The 12,526-nt window shown below is 58.2% G+C and overlaps 1 protein-coding gene across 3 annotated transcripts in view; it reads left to right on the top strand.

Moving 5' to 3' along the window:
- Nucleotides 1–12,526, top strand: part of CFAP99 (cilia and flagella associated protein 99) — a 49,400-nt gene that overhangs the window by 20,121 nt on the left and 16,753 nt on the right. For 2 of the 3 annotated variants that reach the window (XM_023638501.2, XM_070264040.1), the window contains exons 4-10: nucleotides 483–577; nucleotides 4,694–4,806; nucleotides 6,626–6,803; nucleotides 10,349–10,429; nucleotides 10,664–10,738; nucleotides 11,729–11,800; nucleotides 12,029–12,120. In XM_023638501.2, coding sequence (XP_023494269.2) covers nucleotides 483–577; nucleotides 4,694–4,806; nucleotides 6,626–6,803; nucleotides 10,349–10,429; nucleotides 10,664–10,738; nucleotides 11,729–11,800; nucleotides 12,029–12,120 — 706 coding nt within the window. The remainder of the gene's footprint in view (nucleotides 1–482; nucleotides 578–4,693; nucleotides 4,807–6,625; nucleotides 6,804–10,348; nucleotides 10,430–10,663; nucleotides 10,739–11,728; nucleotides 11,801–12,028; nucleotides 12,121–12,526) is intronic. The other variant, XM_023638502.2, reaches the window with a different exon arrangement.

Below are 12,526 nucleotides of genomic sequence, written 5' to 3'. Positions count from 1 at the left end.
CTCGGGTTTCACGGTCAGCAGCGCATCCTTGGCCCACACACCCGTTGGTGTACAGTCCCTGCCTCAAAGGACACACCCAGCCCAGGGACGGTCCCGTTCCAGTTGGCTTGACGCGATTTAGTCCCTCAGAATTAACAAACTGAGATCCAGAATGGTTTCCCTGTAGCCAGGGAGCTTCCAGAATTTCTGAGAACGTCTCAGATGAGATCACATGTGTGGGAGTGCTTTGAAGCCACAGAGGTTCCCACTCGTGTGAGGCGATGTCGTGCATACTGTCAGATCAGGGTCATTTTCACGTGGGCGCCAGATGAAGCCTGTGTTATATGCCCTGACGGTGGGGCCTCAGCTCTGGGTCCGCTGCCCCTGCAGTGCGCCTGTCGGGCTCCTAGCCTCTGGCTGACTCCCCCAAGATCAAACACTCCTTCGCGGGAGGGGACCCCAGTGTCCCCTCGTCCCCGACTCCTGCCACCCTGTTTCCTTAGTGATCTGCTACCTGGCCACCTTCCAGCTGGACGAGCTCGGCTTCCAGCTCTTCTGTAACATCATCAAGTCCCAGCCCCTCGACAAGATGTGCAAGGTGAGCCAACCCTCCACCTGCCCCAACTTCGGTTCTTAAACCAAAGGTCAAGGGTCTGTCCCATCTGGCACTGACCTCCCACGTTTCTGACTCATTTCAAGGAAAGAAACTCTGCTGGGTTTATTCTGTGTTTAAAACAAACTGATGCCCTTTCATGCTGCACATGTGCTCTTCTTGTCCTGGGGAAAGTGGTTCCTGGTCCTCATGGCCCCGTGGGTGGTGACTGCTGCATGTTAGCTACTAGTGGGGACAGCAGTCTTGGCCTCTGGAACCTTCTCGGGCCCATCTGACTCATGACCAAACTCCAGGCCCGGGGCAGCCTCTCCTTCCTCCAAGGGGGCTGTGCAGCTTCAGGGGGGCTGAGGGAGCAGGTCCTGAGCTGGTCCTGAAGATTGGCCCCCTTCACGGGTAGCCTGTAGGAGCCTGCCCCCCTGTGCTGCCCCGGCGCCACTCCTGTGGCTGCCTGTTTACTTGTGTAGAAAGCTGGGACACCCAGGCCTCAGGGCCAGCAAGACCGTGAGGTCTAAGCCTGAGGCCGGCTGCTCTCTGCCTGCCAGCTCCCACAGAGCATTGGCTGTGGGCCAGGCATCCTCTGTGAGTAGTTCTTGCTTCATCCTCACAATAACCAGATGTGGCATTCATCCTACAGTTGAGGAAGCAGGCACAGAGAGGTTCGGTAACTTGCCCAATGTCACACAGCAATTGAGCAGCAAAGCTGGTTCTTGGACCAGGCTTTTAACAGCTGGCTTGTTCCTCCTTACTCGGCTTGGGGAACAGTCACCAGACTGGGACAGCCAGTCCCTGGAGAAGAGGGGCGAACATCTCAGACTCCAGGAGCATTTCAGGGCCTCTCTGGAAGGAAGCAGCAAGCTCTGCAGAGGTAGTTCAGGTGGGGGTGGGGGTGGAAGCCTTCCCACTCCCTGTGCCTGGGGAAGGGAGGCCTGGAGCGGTGACCCCTGCCAGGACCACAGCCCCCAGAGATTTAGGACTGGCGACTCACATGGCACCTCAGCCGCCTAACCAGTGAGATGAGAGGAAGTGCTGACCCGAGGCAGGGTTTCATGTTTAATTACGTGTTTTCCTCTCTACGTATAAACATAAGCGATTCACAGTGGATAAATATTTGCATAGTTCTCTTAAGCAAGGGCTTCATTTTTATGAAAAAGAAGCAAACCTAACGGCATTTTCTGAGAGATGTTTGTAGAGCACCCCGGGGCCAGTTCCCAGGCTCAGAGGGCCTGCACTTGGTTTCTGCTCTGCTGTCAGAGTCTCGAAATTCTTCTTAATTGTTCAACAAGGTGAACGTGTCATCTTGCACTAGGTCCCACAGTGGTGGAGCTGGCCCTGGACCAACCTGAGCCTGCAGAGCTTGGAGGGGGCGGCACGGGATCCCTGTGGGCCCCCTGCAGTGCAGACCCAGGACAGATGCTTGGCATGCTGGCCGCACGTGGCTGGTGCAGTGCCACCAGTGCAGGTGCCTGGGCATTTACCTCCCTGGAGAATTTCTGGAAGGAGATTCGTGGAAATGGCCCAAACAAACTCCCAAGGGAGCTGGGAGCTGGGGTCTGGGGCACCCCGTGCAGGGCCTTCTCTTCTTGGCCCACACCCCAGGCCCCGCTGGGCGATACCAGTCCTATTAGAGTCCACCTGCCTTGGGGCTCCAGGGAAGAGGTCAGCCTGGGCCTCAAAAACAGGGAGCAAGCTGCTGGGGACAGGATGGCTGCCCTGTGACCTCTCCAGGGAAGCCCCCACACCCCACCTGCGGTGCTGTTGATACCGAATGTCTTAATGTCAGGCCCATGCCCCATGTGCAGTGAGCCAATCACTGAGACATCGACACTTGGAGGTAGGGAAAGACTTGTCCAAATTGACCAAAACAAGAAGGCAGGAGAGTAAGTTCTCTCAGATCCTTTCAACGAAAGAAGGAAATGGGATCTTTATAGAGCTAAGGGGTTTGGGATGTGGAGTTTCAGGGAGACAAAGGGGAAGTCCGTGTTTCTTTCACTCCGGATAAGACCTTGAGCAACCAGACCTCTTGGCGTCAGCAACAGCTGGGGCCTGGTCATCTGGTGGCCATAACTTCCTTAAGGCATTCTTTTTCCCTCTGCAAAACAAGCTCATAAATCCTTGCAAATGCTGAGTCACCCCTTTGGTTAGACAAGAAAACAAGTTAGCAAGCTATAATTGTGCACCAGTCGTGAAGGAAGCATTTGGACTCAACAAACACGTGTAATGGGGACTAAGGTTATTTGTTAACTTCTTTTCATCTGTGTCTGTGTTGGGAACAAGGTCGGAGGGTAACCATGTTCTTATGAAATATTTGCAGTAACCCTCAAGTACCGGGCTTCACTGTCACCACTGTGGTCACCATGAGCACGGCATGCCTAGGCTGGTTCGCAGGTGGCCTCAGTCATGGTCTCCACAGGAGATGGTGCTGTATGTGGCAGAAGCTGGTCTGTCACTCAGGGGGGGATGGCCCTAGGACAGCACCTGGAGCAGGGCTTATGTGTTGGAATTCTCCAGATGGCCAGATAACCCATTTCAGAACACTGTTCCAGCACGTTCCCTGCTAGGGCTGACCCCTACACGCCCAGTGAGAATGGTGGCCTCATTTTGGAGAGCCTGGTCCATGGCAGGGGAGGGCTATGTCCCTAGGTGGGGGCAACAGACCAGGTGAGATGCTGAGTGGGAGGATGGGGGGGTTGGGGATGAAGGGATGTGCCAAGTAGCAGTGGATGGCGAGGAAGGGAGTAGAGACCCCAGTGCCCAGCTGCAGGGGTTCGACTGCCTCTTTCAGACAGGAAGTGGTAGCAGGGTTGCAGGATGGAGATGAAATAGGGAGAAGCGAGAGAGGTGACAGACGGCAGCCACGGGTGGGGGACTGAGGAGGCCTCTGTGGAACAGAGGAGGTGGGAGACCCCTGAGATGGGGAGTAGTGGGTGGGCAGGGGCCAGGCTGCCAAGTGGGGAAGCTGTGGAAGGCTCTAGAAGGACACCTAGAGGCTGCTACTTGAAGAACTGAGTGGAGGCCTGAGGGGAGGTCAGAGGTGAGGACGTGGCTGCCAGGGGTGGTGGCCCCACTGGGGAGGCAGCAGTGGCCACCAGAGGCCCTGCCCTTGTCCACTGCTACCCCCTCACTCAGACACTGAGTTCACTGTGGAGTCCCAGGCGCAGTGGTCTGCGGCAGCCCCAGAGCCCAAGGCCACCCCTTCCCGTTGTTTTGGGGGAGCCTGGATTGAGTGGTCTGCAGTGGTCCCCTTGACTGGACAAGGCCCTCCAAGCTGGATGTGGTTTCAGCTTGGTAGACAGCCCCCCACAGCAGCCCACCCAGGGGGCTCTGGGCATGGCTGCCCCTTGATCAAGGGTTGCGGGCCTGAGTCTTGTCCCAGCTGTGCAGGGGGCCACCTCCTGGGGCCACAGCCACCCCAGCTGACTGCCAGCCCCACTCTGGAAGTGTGCCTCCAACTTCCCGAGGTGGGCGGCCTCCACTGGGTAGCTAAACTGGTCCTGTTTCTTCTGGAACCAAATCTGTTAGGCTTGAGGGCCAGGAGCTAGGAAACAGCCTTCAGAAGCCCGCGGCTGCTGGAAATCCCTGCTGTTCTGGGCTATCCCAAGGGTATACCAGGATCTGCCCCATGGGGCACCACGCCAGGCTCTGCCCAAGGAAAACGGTCTCAATCCCAATGCTGGGACCAGCCAACCATTGCAAAGGGCTCGGTGGACAGGTCACCTCCCCAGGCCCACCCGCTGGCACTGCCCTGGGCAAGGGGGGCAGGTTGCAGAAAATGGTGCAATTCCATTCTTGGAATTCCAGATCCTGTGGGGTGGGGGTTTGGAGAGGCAGACAGCTGACATCTGTCCCCACCAAGAACTTTCTGAAAGTGGGGTGTGGGCCTTCTAGGTCCTGGGGAGCTGGGCCTCACCAGTGAGGACATGCCCTGCTGGGCTCGGGCACATCTAGGACTAGGGCGGGCTGCCCCAATGCCCAGATACCATGAGCAGAAGCCCCTCTGTGACAGGCAGCTCCTCCAGAGAGGGGGGCACCGGGGGCTTCACCAGGCGGGGGTTGTTCTGGCCCCGATGCCCTCCCCATCCCCAGCTCTCACTTCTCCCTCAGTTTCTCAGGTTCTTCTTCAACCCCTTAAACCTGTGCTCATGGATCAAGGACGAGTGGAGCCTCGTCTACGAGATAGCCTATGTGAAGGAGAACTGGATCGATCCCCTGATGAGGTGGGCCAGGCTGGGGGCATCCCTGCAACCCACTCCCAGGTGCCTCCGCTGGTTCCCCTTCTTGCTCATAGGAGCCCCATGAGGGGCTGGTAACTGCTCCGCGTTGGGGTGAGGAGGTTCGGAGGAGCCTTGGCCCGTTGGGTAAAAGCAGGACGTTGTCTGGCATCTGACCCAGAGACCCAGGCTGACCTCCACAGTGGGCAGCTGGCTAATGGCTGGGAGGCCTGACGGCCAGAGGTGGTTTTAGGACCAGCCAGGTCAGTAGGGCAATGGCCGGTCCCTTCTGCTCTGGAGCCACCGGCTGAGAAGGGGGCTGTGACGATGCCCCCAGCCTTGCTGGGACCCTGCAGGGACCCTGCGGGACTCCCGTCCTGCCCCTGGCCTCGCTGCAGATCCCAGAGTGCAGGGGCAAGGGCGGGCAGGGAGCTGAGGAAGCTGGCAGCGCAGCTCCCGGTGGATTCAGGCCTACGTTTCTCCCTGGTGTCCCGCAGGGCACCCCTCCTGGGCCTGTCACCCCAAAGCTGCCCTTGCTGCCCTTGCTCCCATGGCAGGCTTAGGCAAACGCTGGTTTCGCTGGTGCAGGCCAGGACCCACAGGCAGAAGGACCAGTCCAGTGGCACGGCGCTGCCCTTGGCCTCCATGGAGCGGGAGCCAGGGTGCCACTGCCCTCAGCTGTTTCCCTCCTGATAGGGCTGGGGGGAGCCACCTTACCTTCCTGGGGACAGATAGATGGACTGTTCTGGCACAAGCAGACTGCTTAGGTGCCAGCAGTGAGACCCAGAGGCCCAGAGAAGATGGAAGCCCCTCTTGTGGGAAAGGAGGCCCTGGCCCCTGGCAGTGGGGTGTCCCCTGGAGCTGCCCATTCACCGGAGGGAAGTCCTCAGTCCCAGCCAGGCTAGACTCACTGACGTCCACAGGGCTGCCACCAATGGCCTGGGCCGGCAGGGCCCTGAGAGCTACCTCTGGGCGACTGCTCAGCCTGGTTCCAGGGTGCCCTGCCTCCCACCGCACCACTCCCATATTCAGCCTTTGCCTGCCCGCTCTGGGACCAGCCCCATCACAGACCTGGCCCTTCCCTCACCTGCGCCTCCTGAGACCCCCCACTCCCCAATGGCCCTCAGACACGCCCTTCCTCCCTCTGGTGGCCATGGTCCTCAAGTAGGGCAGGAGCTTTCAAACCATGCTGTCTGCCCCCAGAGGAGCTCCATGGGAGGGGACACTGGCCAGGTTGGTGATGGTGGGCTGTGCCTGAAAGTGTGTGGAGGTATGAAAGGGGGCCCCAGACCTTGGGGCAGGCCAACAGGGCCCTTTTCAAACCCCTGCTCCAGGGCACCCTCGCCCTGAGTCTCTGCCCCCGCCCCACCCCACTCCCGCAGCTCCTTTCCCACCTGTCACCAACAGTGCAGCTCCAGGAACGTTCCTCTTGAATCGCCAGCTTCCTTCCTGCTCCTGGCTTCCTTCCCCTGTGCCATCTGCTTGGGCCCAGGTTAGCTCCACGCCCCAGCTGCTGCTCATCCTCAGAGCCCCCTGGATTCCTGCAGTGGGGATCTGCCCTGTCCCCATCCTCCCAGCTCCCCACTCACCTGGCACAAGGGGGCCGCTGGGCCTTTCCTTTCCTGTCCTGGGGGAACGCTGGCACTGCGGCTCTGGGGCGTGGCTGGCACAGTGCCTGCATAGTAGTAGGCACTCAGGGAAGAGCAGCTGTTGGCTCCATTATCACCCCCACCCTGAGGTAGACCCTTCAGATCCCAAGGGCCATCTCCTTGTCAACCTCCTTAGGAAGTGACCCTAAGCAGTTTCTCCCACCTTTACCTTCAAGATGGCAGCCGAAGGTCCAGGAGCTGATCAGCCAGCTGGAGAGGATGCTGGCCAATCACCCCTCTCTTCCAAAGACCAAGGCCAAGGTCACAGAGCCCAAGGAGTTCAATCTGAGTGCTCCCAGACCCCGTGGCATTCCAGTGCCAGAGCGAGTCCCCATCCTGGCCAAGCCAAGACCAGTAAGTGCAGGCATTCACGGTGGGCACAAGCTGTCCAGGCCAGAAGAGTGGACTGTGTGGGCCACCGGGGGGCTGGGCTCTTCCCAGGGCCAAGGGTGCACTGGACCAGACCTGGAACATTCAATGACCCACCCAACCCCACCACATCCCACAGAGAGGGAAGCCCAGCTGACCCAGAGCCTGCCCAGTGGGTTCCTGTACTCCACATACTGAGGTCTGGTCAGTAGGCATGGAGTGAAGCTCTTGGGCCATGGGGCTGAGAACTGTCTGGAATTGGCGCTTGAAGCCCACTTTTAATCCTGTTGCAACGTTCTGCTCCCTCCCTGTCAAATAGTGCATGTGTAGATCACAGTATACTCTTCTATGCTCTTCAGGCAATGGGCAGGCAATAATGTCTGTCTGTGTGGCCTGTCCTCACCTCAGGGCCTCTGCGCGTCTATCCCGTCCACCTGGAGCCTCTTCCTCTCTCTTTCCCTCTCCCTGCCTTGCTGACTTCTCCTGTCAGTCAGGATGCTTTGTATTGCAAGTAACAGGAAAAATCAGCTCAATATGGCCTAGAGAAGGGGCTGACAATAGAGAACTGGCTGACTCTTGGCTCAGGTAGGATAGGCTTCAGGCATCGTTTGATCGGAGTTCCAGCTCAGCTTCTCTGTGACTCTTTCTACCCTAGTCCCCTCTGTGGGTCAACTTTATCTCTGGGCTAACTTCCTTCATTGTTGCAAAACATCTAGACCTCACAACCACATTCTACACTGTCCAGGGCAGGAGAGGCTATCTAGGGCCAAGAATTCTGTGAAAGTATGATTAGCCTAGCTTAAGTGTCAGTCCTACGCTTGAACTGATCAGCGTGACTAGGGGTGCAATGTTCTGACTGGTCATGGGCTCTACCCTGAGCACCTGTGGCAGACTCAGCTTCCCAGAACTAATCTGGTTCCCCAGCAGAACTAAGGACTATACAGAGGGTAAGGGGATGGTGATAGAGGTCCCAGGGTCCCAGTCTACTCCCACTACCCTTCAGATCTCATTACAGTTTCTCTTTCCAGCGATGCTTTCCATGAACCCCTCACCTAGATCAGGTCCTTCACTTAATTTCCTTCTCATTGACTCCAGCTTCTTTTCTTCATAGCATCGATTAGATTTTATAGTTGTTTGGTAATTTGGGGGTCTGTTTATTAACTGTCTCCTTTACTAGACCTCATCCATCTTATTTGTCCCATATTCCAAATGCCTGGCACAGTCCTGGCTCAGAACAGACCTTTGGTAAATATCTGTTGAATGAATGGATGGATGGATGGGTGGAAGGATGATAGGTGGGTGAGTGGATGGATAGACGGATGGGTGGATGGATGGTGGATGATGGATGGATGGGTGGGTGGGTAGATGGATGGATGGATGGATGATGGATAGATGAGTGGGCAGGTAAATGGATGATGAATGGGTAGAAGATGGGTGGTTGGTGGATAGGTGGATGGATGGATAATCAGATGAATGAACAATAGGCAGGTGGACAGACAGATGATGGATGGACAGATGGATGGATGAGTGGGTGGATGGATGATGGATGGGTAGATGATGGATGGGTGGATGGATGGTGGGTGGGTGGACGGATGATAGGATAGATGGACAGACAGATTAGGGATGGACTGATGGTCAGGAGCCTCGTTGTTGAACCACCCCACAGTTATCCCATCTGTAGATCCGGAGGATCTTAGTGGTTTTGGACCTCAGCTCCTCAGGACTTGGTGGGTTTATCTCAGGTCATCCTACCAGCTGTATCTCTCTCTGCCTCTGCCTGGCCCCTGCCCAGCCCCTACCATGCCCTGCCCTGCTCCTTAGCTGTGTGCTTCTCAGCACTTGCTGTGAGATGTTGATGGACAGTCACCTCCCCTGAGGTCAAGAGGTGGCTGTGCTGGAACCACAGGCTCGTTCCCTCTACCCTCCCTGCCCTGCTCCATGCCCAGGACCCTCTTCCCCCCTTGGATTGCAGGCCGACTCCGAATCACTCATTCAACAAATATTTATAGAATGTCTGGTATGTGCCAGGCACTATGCCTTCATGGAGCATGCATTCCAATAGGGGACTAAGAGAAAAAACAGGATAAGTGAAATGTATAGTGTGGTAGTTGGTGATAAATGCTGAGAAGAAAATATAATTCTTGGGGCTAGCCTGGTGGCACAGTGGTTAATTGCACACGTTCCGCTTCGGCGGCCCGAGGTTCGCCCATTTGGATCCCTGGTGCAGATATGGCAGTGCTTGGCAAAAGCCATGCTGTGGTAGGTGTCCCACATATAAAGTAGAGGAAGATGGGCACGGATGTTAGCTCAGGGCTAGTCTTCCTCAGCAAAAAGAGGAGGATTGGCAGCAGATGTTAGCTCAGGGCTAATCTTCCTCCAAAAAAAAAAAAAAGAAAGAAAGAAAATATAATTCAGGGAAAAGGGATAGGAAGCATTGGAAGGGTTGCAATTCTGGATAGCGTGGCCAGGAAAGACCACTGAGAAGTCCTGTGGAGTAAAGAACTAGAAGAAGTGAGCAAGTGACTCATGTGTTTGTCTGGAGGAAGAGCATTCTAGACAGAGCAAAACATGTACAAAGGCCCTGGGGCAGTGCCCTCCCTCTCCCAAGTGTTTGAGTCCAGCCAGGAGGGGCTGGAATGGAGCGAGGAAGGGAAGGAGGAGATGGAATGGGAGGTACTGAGGAAGCAGAAAGACAGGACAGGCGCCAAGGTGGGATCATAGGGTCCCTCTGGCTGCAGTAGCAGAGGAGGGTGGTGAGCAGTGGTTTTTGGAGATGTCTTGAAGCCGGTGGGCAGCTTTGAAGATGGATGTGGGTATGAGAGACAGAGAGGTGCCAAGGAGGGCACCGAGGAGGACCGAGAGGCCTGGACACGGGCCAGGAATGGACAGCTGTCAGGGTCAGTGAGGCTGGGGGAGGGGAGGGCGTTCGGGCAGATAGGGTTTCGGGTTTGGACGTGGTGAGTTTCCAACGCGTGTTAGACGCGCAGAGGAGAGGACACGGAGTAAGGAGTGTGGAGAGTTTTCCAGGCTGGCTCTGCCCTGCCCCGCCACAGACACCGCTCCCTCCGGGTCACCAAGGGTCCTCTGTGACTGGACCCAGTGGATGCTTCTCAGGCCGCCCTGGTCTCTGCAGTGTTGATGCTGTGGGCCCTCCCCTTCGCCAGCAGCGCACTTTTCTGGGGTCCACGAAACTCTCCCAGCCTCACCTGCCATCCAGCCACTCCTCCTCCATGCCCTGCCCAGTCAGTCTTCTTCTGCTTGTCCCTCCAGTGTCCGGTTGGCCTGGGCCCTGTGCTTGGCCCGCTTCCTTCTTGCTGCTAGCCTGACATCCTTCCCTCCCTCCCCCAGATGACTGCCAACACCCAGCAGGCCCCAGTTAGAGCCCAGTGGCTTCCCTTCCAGTTTGCTTGTCCTCTTGCAGGCCCCACCCGCCCTTCACCCACCCACAGCCGGCCACCAGCCCAGGACTTCTACACGCCCCTCCAGATGGCACTGCTGACCCCAGGCTCTTCCTTGCGCCACCCCACCAGGTTCCCAGAAGCACCTACCAGCTGCCCAAGGAGCAGCAGCTGCTGGAGATAACCAAGAGGTATAATCGCCGGAAAGCTGAGGTGAGTGAGACATACATGACCCCTGCCTTCCTAAAGGCCTGCTGTGTGGGGGAGGTATGTAAAAGGGAGGAGAAGGGGAAGAAGGGGGAGAGGTGGGAAAAGAAGAAGAAGGGAGGGGGAGGGGGAGAAGGAGGAAGAGTGGGGAGCTGGTCTGCGTCTTCATCCCACCCCCGCCCAGCCCAAGGACCCTGGGTGGTGGCCGGTGGGGCCAGAGCCACTTGTTGCTGCTCGCAGGAGCTGCTGCTGAGGGCAAACATGGAGGAGATGCGGTGTGCGGTGCCCAGGTCCCGCGGGGAGCCCCTGGTGCAGGTAATGCCCAGCCCTCCATGCCCTGGGCCAGTCTTGATGGTGGCATTTCTCACGTCAGAGAGGAGTCCCCCCAGCGCCATGTTAGCGTGGAGCCTTTCCCAGCCAGCCCTGGAAGACCTGGTTCCCCGTGCCACTGGGACGTGCTCCTCAAGCCAGGCTGAGTGCAGGCCCAGCGGGTGGGTGTAGACGCACCTCCAGAACCACTGGAGAAAGCATCTTCGTCGCTCTTTCTGGATATTTCCGGATTTTCCTTACAGAGCGTTTAACATTTCTGTAAGAAAAAACCCAAGCTATGTTTGTCAACAAAGAGAAGGTGAAGGGAACAGGAAAAGGAAGCTCGTTCTCTGTGGACACTTGCTCAGGTGGAGCTGGGCCCGCCCCCGCCCTCCCCACCATGGCCCACCCGGGTGGCGGTCGGACAGGACAGAGATGGGCCCCCCCAAGCAGCTGGAGCAGGCCGGGGGAGTGGGCACCCCTCCGAGTGGCATGCCTCCAGGGCAGGGTATGGCTGAGTTCCTGTGGGGATGACCTTTACCAGCTGCTCCCCCCACTGTGGCTGTGGTGCCCACCCTAGGGGTGTCAAAGAGCAGCAGCAGGCTGGGCAGGGAGCAGACAGACTCGAGGAGCAGCCTAGGAGAGGTCATGGGGGCCAGCCCCAGGGGCAGCTTGGGAAATGGACCCTAAGCTCCATGGCCAAGCCGCCCTGGCTGGGAACTGCTGTCCTCAGGCCCTGCAGGCCATGCACCTTCCCTGCCCCTGCCTGGGTGACCCAACACCCCCACAAGGCTTGGGAGGGCAGTGGAGGACAGAGGTGCTGCCCTGGGGGGACCCGTGTTCAGGGGTGGGCTGGAGGGAAACATGCAGATGGGCAGCTGGAGTTAGGACACAGGGGAGTGGGCCGGGCCTCCCAGGGGCGCTGGGCCCACTGTTCACCCAGGGTGTGTTTGTGGGCACCTCGCGGGCCCAGGTGCCAGGTCCTGATTCCTGCAGGACTCCAAGAAGCAGCCGAGGCTCCAATTCGGACCCCGAATCCTCAAGACTCCCAAGCTGACCTTCTACAAGGTGAGGGGTGCTCCTGACCAATCAGGGTGGGCACAGGGTGCCGGTTCCAGGTGCCTCTCCCTGGGCACCCACCTCCCGGCCTGCTGTGCCCCCAGGGCTTGGATGGAGCTGGAGGCCCGAGGACGGCCCAACCCTGAGGCAGAGGGAAGTACCTGGGCAGCGGGATGCTTGCTGCTCTCAAGGCTCCCCTCACACCTCATCACAGCCGGCGCCCCCTCTCTCCTGCAGCCTAACGACGACGTCCCAGTCAAGCTGAACACTGCGGCCATCCTGCGAGAAGGGGCCTTATACCAGCGGCAGGTGGAGAAAGAGCTGCAGAGGTGGGGGCGGCAGCTCCTCGGCCTCCCCTTCAGAGGAGGGGATGCAGGCACTGGCTATTCTGGGAGGAGAGGAGGTTGACAGGCAGAGCACAAGATGGGGGCCTGGAGGCTGTGGTCCTGCAGGTGGTGGGGCCAGCGTGAGGGTGGCAGCTGCATCCTCGGATGATAATCTCTGCTCAGTGAAGGAGGTAGACTGGGCAGGAGGAGGCTTAGCAGAAACCTGGCCCACTCCCTCAGAGGTCACCTCCTCCCCCAGCCCCTTCCTGTTGCCCCCTCCCCTGGACCACCAGGGCTGTAGACCCCTCTGCTGGGACCATGACTTGGGCTGTGGGTGGGAGCTTGGGTGGCTCACCAGATGGATGAGAGACAGATAGATGGACAGAGGGATGGTGAATGGACAGACAGG

The sequence above is a fragment of the Equus caballus genome, chromosome 3 (genome assembly GCF_041296265.1).
Source record: "Equus caballus isolate H_3958 breed thoroughbred chromosome 3, TB-T2T, whole genome shotgun sequence".
Taxonomy (NCBI): Eukaryota; Metazoa; Chordata; class Mammalia; order Perissodactyla; family Equidae; genus Equus; species Equus caballus.
The sequence above is the reverse complement of the archived record's forward strand: the minus strand, read 5'-3'. Positions and strand labels throughout refer to the sequence as shown.